At 40.7% G+C, this 15,576-nt stretch overlaps 1 protein-coding gene across 1 annotated transcript; it reads right to left on the bottom strand.

Moving 5' to 3' along the window:
- Nucleotides 1-272: 272 nt before the first annotated feature.
- dnaja2a (DnaJ heat shock protein family (Hsp40) member A2a) lies at nucleotides 273-15,139 on the bottom strand. The gene is made up of 9 exons (XM_061068297.1): nucleotides 14,980-15,139; nucleotides 13,129-13,188; nucleotides 10,409-10,635; nucleotides 9,176-9,256; nucleotides 8,926-9,059; nucleotides 8,629-8,825; nucleotides 4,064-4,208; nucleotides 2,534-2,661; nucleotides 273-1,397 (listed from the first exon to the last, which is right to left on the bottom strand). The coding sequence occupies exons 1-9, from the start codon at nucleotides 15,055-15,057 to the stop codon at nucleotides 1,209-1,211; spliced, it is 1,239 nt and encodes a 412-aa protein (XP_060924280.1). The 5' UTR covers nucleotides 15,058-15,139; the 3' UTR covers nucleotides 273-1,208.
- Between the last annotated feature and the right edge of the window lie 437 nt (nucleotides 15,140-15,576).

Raw genomic sequence — 15,576 nt, 5'->3', positions numbered from 1 at the left:
GAAGTTACTGGATTAATTCACAATTGTTGACATCTGTGGATTATCCCCCCCACTAATTCACCATGTCTGGCTAGAAAAAGTATTTCTTTTCCATTTTAGTGTTTTCAAGCTACATCTGCCAAAAAAACAATTCTGCTCATCCCTACTGTGCTTGAGTGATGGCAAAAGTGTCAAAATTTGATCTGCTTGATAAAACCACAAGGGTGGGGGTATTTTTTCATGTTGTTATGATTATTGATCAGATGCAGAAAAAGTATGACACACACAAAGTACATATTTCAACAATTTATTCAACAACTTCATAGACTTTTTACTTAAGTGTGCTGTATTATCCGACTGATGTTTTGATTTGAAGTGCAGATACCAAAGCTTTTTACATGCACATGGTCTCAGCACAGATACAGGCTATAGAGGCTTTTGTCATTTCACTTGTCATTTTTCTTTTTTAAAAATCACACAACTTTGATTACAGCAGCTGAAGAAGCTTACCAACAGTTCAAGGATAAACACAATAACCAATCTTTTGTTTGAATTAAAATATAATGAAAAAAAACTAAAAACCTATGAAGAAAATAAAGCTGTAAAAATCTGAAACAAATCCTACGAATTGCGCCGAGTGAAGTCCATGAATACATGAGTCCGAGGATCTGCAAGTCACATTTGCTCAGCTGCTTTGTCTGTGTATGCACATTTGTTAGTTCTTAAATTAATTATTGTAAATACTATGAAAACAAAATGCAAGTCACACACTCGGCAAACAAGAAACATTCCTTTCTTTGACTGATCTGGAGTTCGCATGTTCACAGGGGAATGGATTCAACGGGATGAAAGAGGAATAGAAAGGTGGCGGGGGGGTTGGCTCTAACACCAGATCACTTTCACACACAGGCGAGGTGTTCACTGGGGCAGCCACTTGTTTTGTTACATCTAGTTTATCATCTGATGTTTATCTGACGTTTAAGTTTAAAGTCTCTACGTCTGGTTTGCAGGTGCAGTGTAATGAGACTGTGGTTGCCCCAGTGAGCTCCTCACACACAGATCAAATAAATCCAAACACACAGTCAACAACAATAATAACCAACAATTCCAGGTGCCATGTTTCAATGTAATGTCTGGTCTGTGCCTGAGGATCTGTCAAGCCTTTTTCCTTCTGGTTTACATTTTCTCCCATAGTAGAATGTGGGTCGTGTGTGTGTGTGTATATGAGATTACTGGTGTGCACACTGAACCCCCGGCCCGTGGTGTCCCCCCTCTTCGTCTGAGCTATCATTGTAGGCCTCTCTGCGGTTGCCTGATGACGAGCTCTGGCTGACGTCGTAGTCCTGCAGGTCGACCTCCTCTGCGTCTCCGGTGATGATGGGCGGCTCGGACCGTGAGGGCAACATATCCTCCAGCTCCTACACATGAAGAACAGTCATGATGCAAAAAGAAACTCTACTATGAACACAACATCTTCAGGAAGAATAGGTAGTACAGTGTGAATAGTGTACATGTGTGTACATTGCACACAGTTAGTTATTAGTGAATGCAGTTATGGAAGAGCTGTGACCACTTATTATTGGATCTCACTCCACTGCTCTGTGTGAGTCTACGTGTCAGTGAGAGCGATAGAGGGGAAGAGAGCAGGCCGAGTCAGGAGGGGTCGAATCAAAGAATGAATGTGTTCAGCTACAGGGAAATATTTGACTTATTTAAGAAAAGTATTGTTTATGAATTTGTGATCAGTGTTGATAATGTGGCAGAATTCAGCTGATTCTGTGTTAGCGATGTATATAACTTAATGGAATATATTAAGTTATGCCAGTTCGTAGGTTAATTTATACAGTTGAATGAGTGAGGTATGACATCATAGCAGAAAAATAAAATGACAAAATTCTGTTGCTATCAAAGACTAAATGAAGAAAGCTGGAACCGCTGTATTGTTGTCATTTACTCAAAACAAATACATAATTAAGTATTAAAAGACTTGATTCATGTGTTGATCTAATACGTGTTGGTATGTGCAGTCTGTCTGTCTGTACATAAATGTGAACAGGACAAGGGCTTTAAAATGGGAGGAAGCGGAAACTGTAGGTTACAGGCAGTAAGCTCTCTTTCCCCACTTCATTCAAAGGCTGTAATTTACAGAACTAGTCTGTGTACATTCTGTCGGCCATTTCCTCTCAGAGGCTCAAATTTTCCAAACTTCAAACAGTACATTTAAATTGTGAGATGAGTGTAGCAAGTCTAACAGGATACGTGACAAACTAGTAGTGTTAATTAGTAATTAGGAGATTTTATAGACCAAAAAAAATACTTAAACAAGACCCTTAATCTATTTGTGGCTCTAAATTTATATTTGGTATTAATTGTACGTCCAAGCTTGTAATGTGACTTTGTAACATGACTAATAAACATCACTATTAGTATACAAATACTGGCAGATGGATGAGGTTTTAGCTCTTGTCAATAGCTGCTCTGAATGTTTGGGTCTTCACAATGGAAAACCATCACCTGACAGACAGTTATCAACGAAAGGAGTAATAATTCGTACCACAAGTTTTTCAGGGCTGATCCAGTTGTTGTCAGGGAACTGGACATCAAACTTGATATACAGATCTCCCTTCTCAAAGGGGTTTCGGTACTGGGGCATACCCTCTCCTCGCACAACCCTGACAGAGGCTGGAAAAGAAAAACATTTCATTCTATTTAATTTCATATTCTCTACAAACAGTTTTAATCATGCAGGATAATGTTATATTGCTCATTTCACAACAAATCCATGATGTTTATGGTGTAAAGGTATGTATTAATGCACCAAATGCATAGTAGTAGCCTCAGAGTGTAAGAGGGAGGTGTTTTATAACTTTTCTTTCTAGAGCTCACTGAGGATGTTGCTGACCCCAGTCTCAACTCATTTATCAAGTACTGTGTTGTGTCCTTGATTTGGGCTCCCACGTCCGAGTCTATTTTATAAAAGCTGCCTCCTTGCTGTGATCAGTTGGAACTCTAAGTGGCACTCTGAGATCCTCGGATGAAGAGTGCCTTACAAATAAAATGAATTATTATTATTATTATTATTAAACACATTACATTAAGACAGTCATTTTTTTCTCTGTCTCAGCTCTCCACCCAGACTAACCCTCACCCCAAGGACCTCCAAAGTGTGGAAACCTTAAAATGCTGGCTTGGTGATCCAGTGTGTAAAGTTAAAAAAAAATTGCCCTAAGTCAGCCCAGTGAAGGTCGTGGCTGTGCGGCAGCAAAGCTGAGAGCCTTCAGTGGTGCTGATGTAGCCAAATACACAACAGCTGGTGTCATTAACTTGGATTTATGTTGATTTTGTGAGACGCCAAAGTTACTATAAAATAAGTTTTATAACACCGCAGCACAGCAGCTCGGGAATGACTGCTGGGTAACACGCCGTGTTTATGGCCCATGTTTAAATCACTAACAAAACATTTTAGGTGACCACAGAGAGCAGGACAACATTGACATGGGTCTTATGGGCTTAGGAGTAACTTGGTGTGTATGTGTGCATATGCATGTGTGTGTGTGTGTGTGTGTATATATAACCTGGGCAGGGGTTGTGTGGCAGCAGTTAAGATGACAACTTTCTGTCATCTTATTCTGTAATCACACATTTTTTACGTTGGTATTGGTATTAAAGCTTCTGTGACTCACAATCCTAAAACAGCCTGTCAGCAGTGATGACTGTGTTTGAGTAAAGCTTGCACATCTAACCAATCAGAGCGGGCCATAGTCAGGGGTGGGAGGTGTCAGCGATCATTCAATACACAAACATGCTACTCCTGTTGCAGGCTACCAGTGAGCGCAGGCTGCTGGGAAATGGTCCCTCTAGCTACCTCCAGGCTAACAAGCTCCCAAATCCCACATGGCTGAGACAGTGAACGTGTCATGGTTGAGAGTGAAAGTTTTTAACAGCAGGGAGAGGGCTGGGTGAGGGCAGCATTGATTGACATGATCACTTTATCTGTGGTAATAAAATTTGCCCGATAAACATGTACCCATGTCACATACTGTCAATTTAACTAAATCCTAAATAAAGTAAAAAATAGTCTTACCAGGTTCAATGACTTTGCCAGCAGGATACTTCACAACGATCTGTCTGCCATCTAAGTGCTTCACCATGAACTGGAAACCGCACAGCGCCTCCACCAGGCCGATCTTATGGTTCATGAACAGGTCTTTGCCATCTCGCCTGTATGTCTGAGGGAGGGGGGGTAGAAAAAGATGGTTTTATAACATGGTTGATGAACTTTTTATGACTAAGTGACCAAAATGTCTCAACACTAAATGCAACAGACATTACACAATCAGCATCTGCTGGTGAAAAGGTAGAATCCCAAACATTGGTGCCAGGAGGGCAGAGGCAGGGGAACAGGAGACTTTGACCCTTACTTCTGGGTTTTGTGGTATATAAGAGGTAACATCTAAGCCAAGTAAAACTTTAGGGGCAATGTGAGAAGACCATCATCACGATTCACCAGCACTGGCTCTTAATACGGAGGGGTCATCCCTTGTGCTCAGTTATTCAGGAGTGATGAGCACAATCAATACTTTGGATAATACGCCATGAATAGACCATGAATGTTTTATTGCAATTTATTTTTTTTCGAACCTTATTTAAATAATTCAAAGACTTAATTGGTTACGGTCCTCAAGAGTGAAGAATAAAATGGTCTGTACCACCAAGCTACTTTTGAGTCTGCACCCAATTTACCATAATTGTATTTCTCATTAGCCGTTTTCAGGCACAACCTGCGGGTATAATCCGGAGAATTGGCTACAGAGTTTATCATGAGTTTGCCTTTCACATATGCACAACACAGCAGGAGGTTCTCTACACAGATGCCTTCACAACAGCAACAAATCCTCCGGGTTATTCAGACGAGATGTGGAGCAGCCGGGTGCAGCAGACTTGGCAGGAAGTGAATTATTAACTCTGCTGTATAGACACTGGTGTCAGCTATTTTCACCACAAACTGTATTGACATCTTTGTCTGTGTCTTCTTAGTTTATGACACTGCTTTTTCACAGAGATATATTTGTTTTCTTTTTGTTTTTTGAATTTTTGCATCTGTCGCGTGTTAGACGTGTCAAGTAAATCCAGCGGGGGGCTGGATTTACTTGCTCGCAGTGAATCCAGCGGGGGACCTCCTGCTGTGTTCTCACATCGTCTTCTCCTGGATTTCTACAGGCATTAGACTAGGAGGCCAGGCAGAGAAAGTCAGCAGAGATTGCAGAGAGTCGCACTCGGACATTTGTGTTCACACATGCTCCTCCTCCGGAAAAAATACGGGGAAACTGCAGACTTTTAAACCCTAGTAACAACATAAAGTTAATTCCAATGTTAAAACCAAACTTAATTTTGCTGCAATCTTTTAATTTCATATTGATTTCAAAACAATCTCTTTGAGGGGTCTTGAGGATTCAGTTATACCACACAAATACCAATATGTAAACTTGTGTACAGACATTATGGGCAAAATAGTAAACACATGACTCTGTTTAGACTGGGGATGAAGGATAAATGTTATCTAGCAAACCTGAAATGACTTACAGATGACAAGTCTGTTTTGTTGTATGTCTACATGAGCAAAACTGTTGAGCAAAAATATAAAAGTCATGTACCATTTCACAGATAGACGATTTGGTTTATGTTTGTGAATCAGCGACAGGGCCCACGATTATCAAATAAAATACACAATTTGTAAAAGCAAAGTGACACTCAAAGTCAAATGCAGCGGGGGACGAGTCACATCGCAGAATAGTCTCATTATTAGTGTCTTATTAGACAAGAAGAGAGTTGACTGACAGAGCGGAGGATTTGAATTTAGAGAGACGAAACAAAAGCAGTTTCAAATTTAAACTGAATTCCCAGAGGGAACCTGGTAACATTGATAAAACGTGATCCGATGACGGTGGCAGCTTCTTAAGGTAACACTATAAATCTATCTAATCCAATCAGCCATGTCTGGTTAGAGTTCCCCTAAGCAACAATTTTTTTTACGTAAACAGTAATAATTAACTTCACACTTTACAAGACTGATGTGACACAAGTCGAGTCATATAGCCAGCCATGAAACTTTGAACTTAAATAAACTTTTAGTGCGCATTTTAATAACTTTAATAACCAAATGCATGTATAGGCCTGTCACGATAACACATTTTTCTGTGCGATTAATTGCCCCAGAAATTATTGCGATAAGCGATAATATTGCCGTTTTGACACCATTTTCAACTTCTATAATGATAATGGCATAATAATGCAAGTACACCCTTTCGAAGATCAATAAACTTTTATTTTTAAAGAACACTGTAACTGGACATCTGGAAGACATTTAAGAAAGACTTTTTTATTGCCAAATATATGAACTGTTTAAAGTAGATTATAAATATAAATAAATACAAAAACTTTTTAACTTAAAACTATGAATAATATATGAACTGTTAACAAAAGTTTACACTATACTTAAATAAATAAAAATAAATACAAAACAGACACACTCTGACTCGTGACTCCGGTGCCTGAGCCAATTGAGCCCCGTGTCTCCTCGGAGACCCCTGTGTCAGACCGCTCGGAGACCCCCGTGTCTCCGCGGCTGGGGCTGTCGCAGGCAGGCTTCCGCCCGCCTTCGTCCCCCCGAAGGCTTTCGTGAAACCTTTCTCGCCGTGGTCTCCGTTCCTCCCACCCCGAGCCTTTCCAAGCCGACCCGGAGCCGTCGCGGCGCACCACGGAGGAAATGCGCCCGGCGGGGGCCAGCCAGCGCTTGGGAGAGGGCTCGCGAGGAGATCCTCCCACACCTGCACGGGAGCCCTGACGCACGCGGGGCGCGGGCAGCGCGGAGACAAGAGTCTGTCCAACGGCAGCCGCGGCCGACTGCCGGATGGGATCTGCATCGATCTCATTTTTAGCCTTATGCGAGCGGAGTTGACGGACATCCGTCATAGCGACGGAAAACTTTAATCCCTGAATTTATTGCAGCCGGCAAAAAATTATCGCTCATTTTAATTTATCGCGCAATTAATTGATTTATTGCATATCGCGACAGGCCTATGCATGTATACATTTTACACAACCTTTTAAAGCCCAAGATAACTTTTTAATTCTAAATGTAAGCTGAGATCTACCCCCCCCCCCGTTTCACTGTTTATTCTGCTGTGAATCGTGAGTAATGTTTATCTGTCGAGTATGTCACAAATATAAATCTTTGCAACACTTCCTGTACCAGTTTAAAAATAAAAGCACTTCAGCGTTTCTGCTGAATCAATCCATTAATATGCCTTTGAATATTATCTCGAGAGTGGAAGATGCACCTTTCATTTAGTTGAGCCCATAACCCGACTTCTGTTCAAGGGAATACAGAAGATATACCAGCAGACATGCTGCCAGTGTGAACAACAAACTACTGCAGAGCATTAAGGGGATCAACAGTGAAGGCTTTCGAGATCAACCAGTGGTTCGAGACTGACCTGTTGGCTACCTCTGGTGAAGATAATCTGATCCTACAGACAAGAGCTTTGACACCACCAGCTGAACCCGACTAATCAAAATAATTGCTCATGTAATTGTCAAACTTATTTAGCACAAATTTTTCTAACTTGGATTAACATTATAGCTACTTCTACAATACATCTTGCAGGAAAGAAACAAAACTAATCAATAATCCCCAATATGTTGGTATACAGCAGTGCACTGGACCATTGTTTTGTTATCCCTGCTCTAACTCTACAGATAAAAGAACGATACATTTTTGGCAATCACACAAATGTCAAAAACCTCCTAAAAAATACTTTCAAAACTGCTACTTTAGAATAAGTGTTAGTGATCAGGTGACTCTTCTTAGGAGAGATACCACTAGTTTAAGTTTTTCTTAGGAATATTTATGACACTGCTTAATAATTCAATCCACGAAATCTGTTGAAAATGGATCAAAAGGACAACACACAGCCAAAGAACAAGGAGAAAAGAGGCTTGTGTTTGAGATCGCAAGCTGTTTGAAAGTGACTTTTACTGTGAGGCAGCTGTGGGAACTGTTGAGCTATATTCACTGAAATAAATCTTTGGTTATAATGTTTTTAATGAGGTTTGGATACTTCTATACTTGGAGTTTTTGCACAAGAAAAAAATAACTGAAAATTATACTATTTATTCTAGATTCATTCCGACAAATTCTTTTGTCATATTTGGAGAAAAAAAGCCTTTAAAAAGGTATGCAAAAAAGACCTCCAATAACCCCATTCAACTTCGATACAGCCCTTCACAGTAGATCAGATGTCAGGGGCACAAAAACTTCAAATAGATGTTTCCGCACATGTGGTGCATTTTATGCGTAAGGAGAACTTCACCAAAACATGGAAACTGCAGCCTGCAAATTTTTGTATGCTATGAATAAAAAAAGAAATTGGAAAGTTGTGCCTAGGCAAGGCAAGTTTGCTTAGAACTACGGTCACCTTTATATGGGCAGAGAAGAAGTCGTAACTGACAAGTAAAATCATGATATCAGCAAATATCAGCAAAATTGTGCCCAATTAATAATATAATGACACACACAGAGAGCTCTGATGATACAGAGGGCCGGGTGAGATGAATACATTGACAGTATTGGGAGACCGGCCCACCTACCTCATGCTCTTTTTCCTGCAGGACAAGGACAATATCCCCGGGCTCGACGCCAGGAGCCTGGTCAGCTTCCCCTCCGAACGTTATCTTCTGGCTGTGCTTCATGCCTTTGTCCACGTGTACCTCTAGAATCTTCACCTCTTTCACAACTTTCTTGCCCTCGCATTTTTTACAGCGGTCCTTCTCACTGATAACTTCACCTGGGTGGGTTAGAGAAAACAAAAGTGAAGCAGGTCAAGACCTGTTGATACATAAAAGAGACGATTGATTGTGGTTTGATTCCTGTGTCCCTTTCCTTACCTTCACCGTTACAATCAGTGCACACAGACTGCATCTGTTGGACCATCCCTGGGGCCAGCTGTCTGATCATGATGCGCATCCCACGCCCCCTACATGTTGTACATTTTTGTACAGCACCTGTCTTTCCTCCCTGCCTGCATCAACACAGAGATTAAACTGAGAAACAGTAACAGGATTAAAACAGCAATAGACTATACAATGAAGCAGACATCGGTGGGGACTAGAGCACCACAATATTTATACAACTTACCCATTACAGGTGCTACACAGAACACTCTTGCTAAGTTGTAGTTTAGTTGTTTTCCCATTGTAAACGTCCTCCAGTGTCACCCTGTAGTAAAGTGCCACAAAGTTGAAGTACAATGTTAGCTTGTACTCAAATTAAAAGGTTTTAATTCATTCTGAATACAAAATATAAGTACAAACGTATCATTCAAGCAGGGCTGGGCGATATTCTATATATCAAGATATAAATAAAATCAGCTGAGCTGAGGTGCGTTACTCTACGCAGGTCAATAAGGGACCATGCTCCTCTGATTTTTTCTAAACACTCACACTCTTTATAAAAACCTGCTGAAATTATATTTATGTTTCTGGATAAACAAGTCTTTGCTTCTTCTGCAACAATGAAGTAAAATCACAAGTTGCGTCACAATTTGCGGGAAGAACATCGGTCTGCAGGAGTGTGCGAGTGTGAGAATGTGTTGGCCTGTCTTTGTCCCTTACACACAAACTGATAATCACATGTATTCGGTTATGAATCTGATGGTGTCGGATCATGACTCTGGATCTTTCCTGTCACTTTAACCCTGATGTCCTGACTGTGCGTCACTTTAAGTCTTGTGTTGTGTAGCAGATTTAAACGTGTGTCTCATAAACTCTAAAGTGACTCAAACAAACACAAAGTAAACATCAGTCCTGTAGGTGTCCCAATAACTTGATCAGTACTGGTGTTTATTGTTAAAGTGTAAAGTGATGCAGATCAGAGGGGGAGGAGGGGGAAGCAGACTCCAACAGAGACTCGGACACAGTACGACTGGACCTTTAATGAGCGTCTGTCCTGAAGCAGCACTGGTTATAATTATTCCGAGGTGGAAAACCACCAAAACAACAAATGTAGCGTAAAACGTGAATCATTTACGTTCGGTCACTTTATCAGTGCAGAGTTGTCCACCTCTCTGCAGGATCCCAAACATTAGCACGTGTGCTGCTGCTGCTCCTACACTCTGTGCTGTGTGCGTCAACCTAACTTGATGTGGGTGTAACTCTATTCCAGCCACATGATGCGTTCAGCGTGGTGCTTTTCTCATTATCATTGGCTGTTCAAGTAGTCTGTCAAAACATGGTTGGGATGAGTTCTTCAACATTTTATTACATTTCAAGTCTCATATTTCTATAGAGGAAATGTTATATTATGATATTATCCTTATCGTTTTATGGCCCAGCCCTACACGTAAGTAGTTGTGTCAAAGCTAAGTCTTACTTGAGTGGATGGACCATGTCCTCTCCTCTTCTACGGCCTCCATTCCTCGCACGATTCCCCTGACCCATGAAGCCAAAGAGTCCACCACCAAAGATGTGGGAGAAGATGTCGTCCATTCCTGCGCCACCCCCACCTCCTTCCCGCAAGCCTTGTTCTCCATAGCGATCATAAAGTTCCTTCTTTTCAGGGTTGGTCAACACCTCATAGGCGAAACTGATTTCTTTAAACTATGATTACAGAGGACAGAAAACAAAATCAACCATAAAAAATCGTTTCAATTTGAGAAGCCAGAACAGTAGAACTGCAGAACAAATGGACAGCAGGTTGAGGCACACAAAACTGCAAATAGTGGAACAGAAAAATTGTCACATTACATTCAAACGGTAACAAGAGCCATCCATTTTTTGAAAAACACTGAGGATCTTATAGGTCCTTTACATCAAAAGTAGTGGGTATTATTACCTTTATCTCATGCATAATTGCAGCAATCATTCACAGCATCATTTACTATGCTGTAAAAGCAACACGATTCTGGGCTAAGAATGCTTTAAGCTGCTGTGTGGTTACAGAAGGGTCATTAAACAACCTGCCACCTAATATCCCATATAACCCTTATAATGTCCAATAGATACATCAATATACAGAATAAGGTTTTTGAAAACAGCACAGTACAATGCTGTTAATCATGAAAATTATAAAGTAACTTAAATAATTTGAATGGATGCCCAAAATAAACTAGAACATAACTGCATTTCTTAGTCAGCACCTCTAACATTATCTCAAGAAAAACTCAACATGAGTCCATCTCATTGATATTAAAAAGGATGACAACACACATTATCTGCTTAAATGTGAGTGTTTTCACTGTTACAAAGAACCACCTGCAGGCTTAATGCTCTGAAGCGGCCATTTCCTGTAGCTTACACTGTGATCCCCTGCTGAGAAAACGGCACTCTGCCATGGGGAAAAAGATGAGATGAAAGCGAGCCCTTAATGTTCAACGTTTCCACTAATATTCCACAGATACTACATTAGAAGCTAATGACAATATCTTGTAGAGCGATGGGAGGTCCGTGATGATACTCTTGGGGGGCTCAGAAAATTCAACTGCATGGTTAAAAACTAATTAAATAATGGCAAAATGTATTACTAGGGCCTTGGCCTAGTTACAAAATAAAATTTCACTAAAAAAGGTGTGTAAATTAGGAGCATTGTCTGCATTAAAGAAATTATTAGAAAATAACATTAAAGCTGGGCTCAGACGACCAGAAGTACGATAGATTTTACACTGATTCAGCCGCGTGAAATTCCCATAAAATCATGAGTGCCGCCCTGACAATTATCATACATGTTTGATAATAACGAGTTTAAATGGGGATGATTACATCAGCAAAAACACAACAGCCAATGAGAAAGACAGAGAGATTTGAGCAGCTGATGTGGCTGCCAAGAAACAGTTGACTTCCAGCAGTTGTCTGTAAAATGTCTGAATATTCTCTGGAGTTTGCCTTTCACATATGAAGAACACAGAAGGAGATTCTCAGGTCAGGCGCATTCACAACAAAATAAACATTTCCAAAGCTTTCAGGTGAGGGATGGTGCAGCAGGCAGAGGCCCCGATTAACTTGCCATGCGCCATTATTTTCGCTTCTTGAAGTGTGGGCGTGTCTTAGAGTAGAGAGAGGGATGTCTCTAAAGATTTTACTCAATATTTGTCATTTCTATTAGGTTTTCAAACCCAATGTAGTCTGAGCTCGGCTTAAGGCTGCAAATGTATCAAATATCAGACATTTATCTGTGACAGTAGTTATTAATTATTGGGATATTTATGAATAACATATTGTTTTCAGGAAAGCAACTACTCTGACACTAAGGCACCAATCCGAGGACCGCGGACTGGACCCAGACGCTGGTTTATACGACCCAGACCATTTATTTGATTAGTTTCCATTTTATCCTGCACAGCTTTTCTCGCATGTACGGTAGCCATTTTTTAACCTGCGCAGCTTTTTCTGTCTTTACGGTATTGAATCCTGGCAGAACAGGGTAGAGTTTACTTCGCTGAACAAGAGTAAGTAGGGAAAAAACAGAAAAGGAGTGTTAAAGCTGTTTAGTTAATATTTGTTGATTGTTCATTTGTGAAATGCAGGTAAGAATAAAGTTTAAAAAAAAAGGGAAACTCAAACTACATATTTTTTACCTTCTAAAACCAAGCACTGTATTGTATTTTAAAATGCTGTTTTCAAATTCTTTCTAACTGGACCTCTTTGAACTATAATTGAATACGCCTGATGTAAAGTGTAGGAGTTTTTAGTCAGAGCACGGTTTTCATTTATTTTGATGTTGGACAGATTAATGTATATTGATATATTCCTTTTACTTGAATGGAACATTCGCAGTTCAGACTGGGCAATTTTTTGTTGTGGAATAATAATGACTTGAAGTACATTCTAAGTTTTTTGTCATAATTGTTTTTATTCAGGAGAAGATGATATATATAAATGACAAGTTTTTACATTTTATATTTTTCATTATAAAATTAATTGAGTACCAAAAAATTATCGTTAGATTAATCAGAAAGGAAAATAAATAGGTAGGTGCAGCCCTATCAGAGACACATTTTAGTTACTCTTGTTCCCATTGTCATTTAGAGAGAGAGAAAAAAAACTCCATACATTCACTGTCGATAAAAGTGAATCAGTGAATCAAGTATATCTTACCTTGTCACCATGATTTGGGTTCTTGTCAGGGTGGTATTCTTTGGCAAGTTTCCTGTATGCCTGTAGGAGAAGCCAAGAGATGAAACTTGATTAGCTAATGGATTGATCGTTACAGACATGTACTGTTTACTGGAATCACACATGACTCAAACACACGTGAAGGGATCTTATCTGCTCTTTACGCAATCACAAGTCACTCTGACTAAACCAGATGTGGCGCTGGTGTTCCAGTTTAACAGGTGATATTTGTTCTCTTTGTTCCAGATGTTGTCAGATTAGTCATTTTCATAAAAAGGCCTGTGTCTGAGGTGCGGTGATATACTGAAGGTCTCGTTGAAATAAACAACAAAAACACATCACAAGTTTATATAATATGTCGCTGTCAACATCACCATCGAACAACAATATAAACCACATGGGTAAACTCTGTCAGCTGTATAACACTTGATGTTGTTTAAGGAATCCCATGTGATCTGGTGATAGTCCGAGCACAGATTAAACGCTGCATAATTCATAACTTGCCTCACAAACTGATGCTCATCGTTCATCGTGGACCCCGTGTGTAATGAAGAATACACACACATGGCCAGCTCAATGCAAAGTTGATGATCACAGATGATCAGTCTGAACAGTGTGTTGTCAACATGACAACTAACTAAAGGTCCTCATTGTTGAACAACGTGTTGTGTCTCTTCTGTCAGAAGACTAGATGCTGTTGGAACTGTGTCAATCGAAGGAGTAACTATGACAACTCTGGCTGCGTATTCACTGATGGTGTATTTCATTTTAAAACGTTTTGTGGTAGTGTTGCGTAGTTGGCTGCATGTGTCCCCCTGTGACGTGCGTATGATGACTAATCTACAGCAGATTAACTATGGCAGCTATTCGCCATCGCTTTCTGTAACGTGCGTATGCTAATTAGCATCTCTAGCTAGGATGAGACGCAGGTGACGAACAGATAAAACTGTCGAATGTGACAAGTTGGCTAAAGCCTCAGGTATAGTTGAGTCAGGGTAAGGTAACAGCACAAGTGAAGTGAATACTGACACCACAGCCGTGTCACATCAGATCCATGACTAAACAAGATCACAAGCTGCGGCTTCAAGTGACACGCCGAGTGCCGGAAGCTAGCTGATGCTAGCAAAGCTTGAACTTGACATTAGCAATCTCATCATCAGCTAATCTCTTATTAACAAGAGCTGGTTCGACAACTGTGGAGGTGAAAACAACATTTAGGCTCCACTACAGTGATGCCAGTAAAATAGAGACAATGTCACAAAGCCCACATTAGAGTGTTAAACTGACTTCAGGTGTCGCTAATCCAACTATCTGCGACTTGGAGATTAGCTTCCTGTGACGTTGTTCAACAGTGACAGTGCAGCTGTGTTGCTAGTTAGTTAGCTGTAACTAGTCTCTAGCTGTTTGGACCCACTAGCTAACTCCCTTACTACACCTGCAACCTTCGACAGTTAGCTAGCACCATGACAACCACCGGGGCTAAAGCTAACATGGGGTCAACCGATGGTTTCCTACAAGTCAAGTTAACTCAAGTTCGGTTCCGGATGACGTTTCTCACGTAAACGGAACCGTTTAAAAATGCCAGACTGGTCAAGCAGAACATTGAGAATATCACAATTCCACTGAACCCATGATGGTTAAACGCTAGAGCCGTCACATGATCCCCCAGGCCAGCTAGCTCACCGGAGCAGCAGGCTAGCTCAGCCCTCGGCTAACGCTAGCTAGCTGCGTATAGCAACGCATTTCCTGATCGCAGCAGAGTGAAAAGGTCGAAACTCTGAACAGACATTGAATGAATAAACGCAGTTTGTTCGGCCTCTCCCACGCGGTTACCTTCTTCAGTTCGTTCTCAGTCGACGACGGGGACACTCCCAGAATGTCGTAGAGTTTGGTATCGACTACATTCGCCATGGTGTCGCTGTGGATGTTGCTGCAGCGGGGAGGGGATGGACAAAGAGACGGAGCCGGTGGAAAATGTTGTTGCTCGCCTCGTGTGTCGGTTTCCGGGAAGCGAGAGGCTCAGTGTGTCCGCTGCTGCCTCCAGGCTGCAGGCATGATGAACACACACACACATTCACTCACAGACCAACACATTACTGAAATAACAACATAAACTGATTAACTTCATGGTGCACCATAGAAGTCAAGTGCACTCAATTAAATTAAATAATCTGTACACCGTTTAATGACGTCAGGTAACATGTATCAGTACAGCTCATAACGTTCATATGCCTGGCTGACATTTCACTGATAGTGGTATGGCTGCAAGGTTATATTGGTTTGTTTAATGCATGTTATTATGTTTCATTATTAAGAATACGTGGAATATATAGGTGTGTGTGTGTTCCAGGTTTTACTAGTGTTGTGGGGACCTAAATGTGTTTACACATTATGGGCCGTTAATCTTCCTTATAGGAACAAAAAAACAGA

This window comes from Limanda limanda, chromosome 3 (genome assembly GCF_963576545.1).
Source record: "Limanda limanda chromosome 3, fLimLim1.1, whole genome shotgun sequence".
NCBI lineage: Eukaryota > Metazoa > Chordata > Actinopteri > Pleuronectiformes > Pleuronectidae > Limanda > Limanda limanda.
The sequence above is the reverse complement of the archived record's forward strand: the minus strand, read 5'-3'. Positions and strand labels throughout refer to the sequence as shown.